Raw genomic sequence first — 7561 nt, forward strand, 5'->3', positions numbered from 1 at the left:
GATTCTAACCTATCGTCTGCTTTGTTAGAATCCTTTTCTTTTCTTTTCTTTTCTTTCCTCTTTGCTTCTGACTTAATCCTTTGCCTACTTCACAGGCCGATTCTTTGATGAGAATGAATCCCCTGTTGATCCGCAGCATGGCTCTAAATTGGCGGATTATAATGGGGATGATGGTAACGTGGGTGAGTATGAGGCAGACAAACAGGCTGAACTGGCCTACAATGAAGAAGAGGATGGTGATGGTGGAGAAGAAGACGTCCAAGGTGAGCTTGGGCCTTGTCTCCATCCCACTAAAGAAAAATCCACACTGAGTTTACTTGTTGAATTTGTGTACAGCTTCAATATTACTAGTTAATCAAAGCTGCCTTAGCATGAAAGAAATGTTCTTCAGGCAGTCTTTCTCTTCTGTTTATACTTGCTGTTTCAAAACCAACCTTATAATGGTGTTCAATACAGCATATTTTAACATTGTATAAAAATCTTTGAAACAATCTGCTTTATTATGCTAGTAAAGTTAGGATGACTGAAATTTCAGGAACAGTTTTATTTGCCTTCAATAATCAGGAAGTCTCGTAGTTAGTTATTTTGAACACACATGCGTCTGCATTCATTAAAACAATTTCAAAGGCATATTAACATGTATTTTGAGAATACTACTTATATCTATAGTATCACAACTATCTTAGGATGCTATATATTTGCTGATCGTAAAATGATCATCATTTAGCAGCTAAAACTATACTAAACATTTTTGTGCTTAATACACGGATTCAACAGACATTCAATTCACCCTATTAACTTCAGAACTAGTTAACTCAGTCAGCTAATATCCCTTTATATGTGCATGCCTCCATCTTTTGTTCTGCGTGTACTTCAGTGTATTGACTCTTTGTTGCCTGGCTCCAGTTACACTATTAATGTTGTTTGGTAGTGTAGTAGTATGCACAATTTTATGGAGAAAATGTTTAGGGTTCTAAATATATTTCCAACTAAAGGAAAAGTGCATAAGACAAAATATTTTGAAGATCTATAGGTGCCCTGTTCTTGATCATCTTATTGTAACCACATATTCTTTTCCTGAAAAGTTCCCAGATAACAAGGTTTGTACAGCAGGAAATAAATTTGAAAGACTTTCTTTTAAGCATAGTTAATGGATACCCTAAATATGGCTAGAACCAACTGACTAGTGTAGTTGTGCACTTAAATATGCATCGTACTGGGGCGTGGGAAAGCTAATGAACAGGGGAAAGAGTACATAAGTACAGATCGGAACGTTGAGCAACGAATTAACTTACTGACAAATGAAAATTACTGCTGCTCTTCCAGCATGAGGCTCCTGTTCTTGCAGTTTTGATCAAAAGTGACAGGTGCATTTCTAAATGCACTGGATTACTGTCTTCAGTTTCATCTGAATAGGGCTGCCATGTCTTCAGTTCTAATGGTCTGTAAAACCCACTTTGTATCTTCGATTTGGAGATCTGACCAAGTAGAAAACGCAGCCTGTTTATTTTATTGCCATTGACTTACAGAAGTATGGGGTGTCTGCTCTGAACCTTCCATCTTGTAACGTTAAGGAAAGAGTCCTATCTAGACACTCACATGTGTAACTGTCTAAACCATGCATCAAGATTTTCAAAAATAGGAGCTTAAAGTTAGGCTTCTGTCTGGTTTTTCAAAAGAGATGAGCATCCAACAGCTCCCTCAGTAGGTACTTGTTGGATGCTCATCTCTTTAGACAACTCGGGTGACTAAATATGACTCCAGTTTTTTAAAACCTTAGCCATATTGCCTAGCTTTTCATTTTAGCCCCTATAATACTATGACCCTTCCTAAATCTTCTCCAAGTGCTAGTGTTCTGTATTCCACTCAGTACAGTCCCCTCTCTCTCTTTACTGCTGTGCTCTATGAATCATAAATTGGAGTTGGGGCGGGGGGGGGGGGGGGGGAACTGATTAGGTCAGCGTTGGACTAGATACGTGCCAGTGCAGGATTGTTCCCCTCCAGTATGCAGCTCTTGCTCACTGAGAGCTCAGTGTGAGAGTTCATAGGTTGGATTCAGTTTTGACTGACTTTTCAATAGTAACCCACCGTTATAGTGGTGTATTCTACAGAGCAAGTGATGAGATTAAGAGTAAACATCACTTGTGTTGCATGCTACTATAAGCAGTGTATTTTAGTATACTATTTTGTACACCAGTTCTTACAGCACGATTCTATTAGGTATGTTGGTGGGAAATTGAAAAGTCAGAGGCATAGAGAGCTGTGGTTAAATTCTGTTTGTTCGAATATGCCTTGGGTTGTAAATTGCTTTAACCTGTTTAAAGAACAGGAGTACTTGTGGCACCTTAGAGACTAACAAATTTATTAGAGCATAAGCTTTCGTGGGCTACAGCCCACTTCTTCGGATGCATATAGAGTGGAACATATATTGAGGAGATATATATATACACACACATACAGAGAGCTTGAACAGGTGGGAGTTGTCTTACCAACTCTGAGAGGCCAATGAAGTAAGAGAAAAACTTTTGAAGCGATAATCAAGCTAGCCCAGTACAGACAGTTTGATAAGAAGTGTGAGAATACTTACAAGGGGAGATAGATTCAATGTTTGTAATGGCTCAGCCATTCCCAGTCCTTATTCAATCCTGAGTTGATTGTGTCTAGTTTGCATATCAATTCCAGCTCAGCAGTCTCTCGTTGGAGTCTGTTTTTGAAGTTTTTCTGTTGTAAGAGAGCCACCCGCAGGTCTGTCATTGAATGGCCAGACAGGTTAAAGTGTTCTCCCACTGGTTTTTGAGTATTATGATTCCTGATGTCAGATTTGTGTCCATTAATTCTTTTGCGGAGAGACTGTCCGGTTTGGCCAATGTACATGGCAGAGGGGCATTGCTGGTATTTAATATTGATTTGGATCAGCTGGTGGCAAAGAGAAATAGCTTTGTAAAAGTCTTGGACGTTTACAAGATATGATGTCTGACAATTCAGAAAAGGAATGACAGCTGGGTATTTGCTCTGTTTTTCTGTGTGCTGGTTATTTGCCTGATTTTTGGTGTACAAATCAATGACAGGGAAAAGCAAACAACCCTTTGTTCAGGGGAAGCATTAAAATGTGTTTAGTCAACACGCTTTTTGGTGACATGGTTTCATTGTTGTAATGAGTAGAAGGAAAAAAATCTCAATGGCCTTTGTCTAAAGTGAAACCAGAATGTTTTTGGAAAATATTCTGTGGCTTTAAAGGCAAAGCACAAAGTATTGTAGGTGCAAACAAATCAAGTTAAGCAGCTCTTGTTTTTTATCACAATATGTTTATGTTTTAAATTGTATTTAATAGCAATATCAATGTTTGCAAATTTCACATTCATATAAGAGAAATCACCTAGGGGATGCAGTCTTCATGAGTGGCTTTAATCTTTTAATTCTTGACACCTGTATTATGAGTCTTTGGCACAACTGAAATACTCCTGAACCCATGGCAGCCTGGTTTCATTGTAATGTACACTCTGCATTAGCTAACTCTTAAGGAACCAGAGCACATTTCACATAGGTTAAATTTGAGACTTGGACTATTGCAGTATGTAATATGACGGTAAGACTTGTTACAGGATTGTTAGAAGGATACTAACCCTTAAAACTGACACTTTCTAGCTTGCAAATGCAAAGTGCTTTAGGAAGGAAGATTTCAGTGGGAACTTTCTGAACAAGACACATTTGAGGGAAGATCTAAGTAAACCTCTTCCAGCAGTGAACCTTGCCCGTGTTATTTCTAGGAATGGGAGGGATGCAACAAATGTGAAGAAGAGGAGCTCAAAGCTTTTGAAATATCTTTCAGAATTTGTCATTGCTGAATCTGGAACTTCAGCTTTCTTGGTTTGAAAGCAGTAAGGAAAAGGCCAGAGCCCCATGTTAGGTTGGAAAGAAGAAATAGAACAGGACAGTAAAGTTTGACAATTGCTGTGGTAGATTGTTGGGGTATTGCAAAGTTTGGTGAACCCAAAAATCTAGCTTGAACTGTGCCATTTAAAAACATTAATCCTTCTGAAATAAGGGACAAGTGTCCCTGCTATGGATACTAGTAAAGTAGCCATGTTAAGGATAAATAGTGAGCTTTAGTTAATTATACAATTGGGTAAAAAAACAGCAACTGAGATGCTGGAATTTTTAGAGGGGAAAATACATAGAGTCAAAGCTGGAAAGCAGGAGTGTTGAATGTTGAGATTCTGGAAGAGACAAGAGAACTCCTCTTCCCTTCCAGTGGTTGAGGATGAAGTTACAAATCTATCAAAAGCCTACCAACCAAAGGCTGATATGAAGGATGCAATCTGCCATGCAGTGTTCATACATGGTATCTGATTAGAAATTCGACCACTTTCTGGCATCTGGGATTAGCAGTGGGGCTGGGTGGGAATGCTGAGGGGAATCTTGGATCTCACCCTCCAAAGAAATCTTTTCTCTCTACCTGTGGTTAATGTCTGGCTTAAAATATTTTTTTCCCTAAGTCCTGAGCAGGTAAATGTCATAAATGACATGGTGGATATCAGTCAGATGATAGCCTTTCTGGGTAACTGCATTCATCTTTTGAGCAGAAAGGGGGTAACTGAGAATTTTATCATACGCAGTATGATGACACTGAAAATTAACACAGAACAAAGATTGAATTGATCTGAAGATGAAAGAAAACTATAAAAAAAATACAGCTAATATATAAAATACAAGACTGAAGTCTAGAGTTTGCTGTTTAAAGACTTCATGAGACACTGTACTATGGTGTCTTAGAGGCTCAATAGAAAACTTTAAAATAGCAGACTTCAAAAACACTGATTTAAAAGTACAATTTGAAATACTGGACATGGATTCCACTGCTTCACAATTGACTGTGCCAAAGATTTTTGGAGTGTTCCTCCTTTTTGTGCTCATGAGGAAGAGAAGAAATTTATAGCTTGGTTCATTATCAGACCATATTCAACTTTTTTGGCAGTTATGTTGTGTGGGGTTTTTTCTTGTAATGCACTGTCTGTGAATGTGGGGGAAAATGGAGAAGGCACAAAGTCTGGAGTTCTTCTGGAAAGGATTTGGATCTAATAGGATTGTGTGGCACATTTAAAAGGGACGTTCTCAACTGGTAAATATTACCAGTCCTAGAATCCCTTAAAGTCAATCAAATCTCTGAAACTCAGCACTCCAAAATAAGGGTATCTAGCACCGTCAAAATCCCACTTCTTCAGCAGAGGCAACCCAAAAAATGAAAACTGCTGGGTTTGTAATTAGATGCACCTCTACTCAGATATAATGCGACCCGATAAAACATGAGTTTGGATATAACGCGGTAAAGCAGCGCTCCGGGGGGAAGAGGCTGTGCACTCCAGCAGATCAAAGCAAGTTCGATATAACGCGGTTTCACCTATAACACGGTAAGATTTTTTGGCTCCCGAGGACAGCATTATATCGGAGTAGAGGTGTATAGCCATCATGCCATCTCTGGCCTGTCTACTCTGTTCTTGTAAACAAGCAGGTTTAATGTGGTGTGCGCCCATGTCAGTATCCACATATGTCTGTAACCAGATTTGTTCTGGAAAGCTATTTTTAAATGAGTTTCAGTAGTGATCATTTAGTTGTCTATTAATTTTGATCTGAATATTTCAATTGCAGATGATGAAGAGAAAGAACTTCAAATGGACCTTGGAGACTATGGAAAGTCACGCTTCAATGATGTGCTTTAAAGCCTGAATTAATATCTGAGAATTTGCAACAGAATTGAAGTGCTTCAAAACTGAACTATTTTTGTTTCAGTATTCCTTAAGATGGTAATAAAGAAACAGTAATAGGTTACTTAAAATCAATTTACTTAATGTTAATTAAGTAATGGAAGGAGACATAAAATGCTGTGTGTATATATATGTACATAGTTGTACTATTGCAAATTGTATTATCAAAATGACATTTCTGTTCTGTTCTAGTGAGCCAATTAAATGTAAAGACTGTACCTTACCTGCAATCTTTGCATTTAAAACAAACTAATATATTACCAATTGAGGCTGAATTGTTTCTGCAAATTAGGAAATCTTGTAAACTGGAGAACTTGTACAGTTTGTATTTTACATATGGAACAAATACACTGTGGAAACAATTGGACAGCTGAAGGACTCCTTTTATACAGGAATATATTATCTGTATGAATAAAAATACCCCTTTGTTTTCCATGGGTGCTGTATTTTGCAGGTAAGCTTTCAATTGAGACAACTGAATGAAAATGTGTAAAAAAAAAAAAAAGTGTGGGTTGCACCTTCCTTAATAAATTAAGAACAGAGATAGGTGACTGAAACATTCTACAGCAACTTGCCAGAAATCAGAGCCATTTAATCCTAGCACACAGTGACCAAAGTTTATATCCATAGTTGGAAATCAGTAATAGGAACTTGATCCATGCTGGAAGAGGTATGGCTAGCTGATTTCACCAGTCAAACTAAAAACTGAATCAGTATTTTAAAACTTCCCTTAACAAAGCTGTAGGAAATGTATTTGCTAACACCTTTAAAGGTTACAACTGTTTCTTAAATTAGAAGTAGTCTACAACAGTTCTGTATAAATAGTTCACATAGAGAAAACTAAAGGAAAGTATGTGCAGTCTTTGCAATCACTAGATATAATCATATGAACCCTCTAACTTCATGAACAGCTCAAGTCTGTCATTTTAATGTTTAATACGCTGATACAGATCTCTTCAAACATTTGACATCTGCACTGTTGCTTTTCTATTTCAGAAGAGTTTGTAAGGTAGGTACTTTTTTTGTATTCTGGGTTTAAATACTTTCTGAATTCTATAGAAATGGTTTTGTTTATTTACAGTAAGTTCAAATTTAAGGTTATTAACGCTACCTGCTTCTCAAAAAGGGCTACTGTGAATAGAATTTATGGGGCCTATGACAGGGGTGATTGTACTTTGCTATCTCTGTACTCAGGTTCAAATTTAAAATAGCATCGTATTACATTTGATTCATTGTGGTGATTACGTGAAAATTTTGAATAAATTTAAAAGGTCATCAGTTTTTTTGACTTCAGTAACAAGTCTTAAATATACAATAACTTCATGAAAATAAATCTTTGAGAAGATTCTGCTTAACCATCTGACTTTTTTTAAAGACTTGAGCTTGTATACTTAAGCCAGGACTATTCATTACACACTTAAAAAAAATTGCATGATGTGAGAATATATTTTCAACATGAAAATAAAAAGCAAAAAGCTGAACCTGCTCAGTGAGATGCCATAACAATACCCCAGTACTATACAGCTATCACAACTGTAAAACTAGCAGTCTTCAGTAGATACTGTACATGTACACTGCAAGATTTTACTTAAGAAAATTTCAATATGTAACTTTCGTCCTGAATGAGGTGTTCAAGATTCAGTTACTGAAACCGTTTATTGGGTTCTAATAAATTAAGTTGTTAAGTTTTCACTGTCTCATTATTGGCTTTGTGGGCTATTTTAGACAAATCGTATGTATTTGAAGTTCATTCTTTTTGCCTTGAATTTTTGTGTGTGGTGGTGGGTTTTTTTTGTAGT

At 37.0% G+C, this 7561-nt stretch overlaps 1 protein-coding gene across 2 annotated transcripts in view; it reads left to right on the forward strand.

Annotated features, from left to right (window-relative positions):
- GOLM2 (golgi membrane protein 2) overlaps nucleotides 1-6195 on the forward strand; it is a 30925-nt gene extending 24730 nt beyond the window's left edge. Inside the window, exons 9-10 of one of the 2 annotated variants that reach the window (XM_054041334.1) lie at nucleotides 96-263; nucleotides 5647-6195. In XM_054041334.1, coding sequence (XP_053897309.1) covers nucleotides 96-263; nucleotides 5647-5717 — 239 coding nt within the window. In that variant the 3' untranslated portion in view covers nucleotides 5718-6195. The remainder of the gene's footprint in view (nucleotides 1-95; nucleotides 264-5646) is intronic. The other variant, XM_054041335.1, reaches the window with a different exon arrangement.
- Nucleotides 6196-7561: the final 1366 nt, after the last annotated feature.

Source organism: Malaclemys terrapin, chromosome 10 (assembly GCF_027887155.1).
Source record: "Malaclemys terrapin pileata isolate rMalTer1 chromosome 10, rMalTer1.hap1, whole genome shotgun sequence".
NCBI classification, from domain to species: domain Eukaryota; kingdom Metazoa; phylum Chordata; order Testudines; family Emydidae; genus Malaclemys; species Malaclemys terrapin.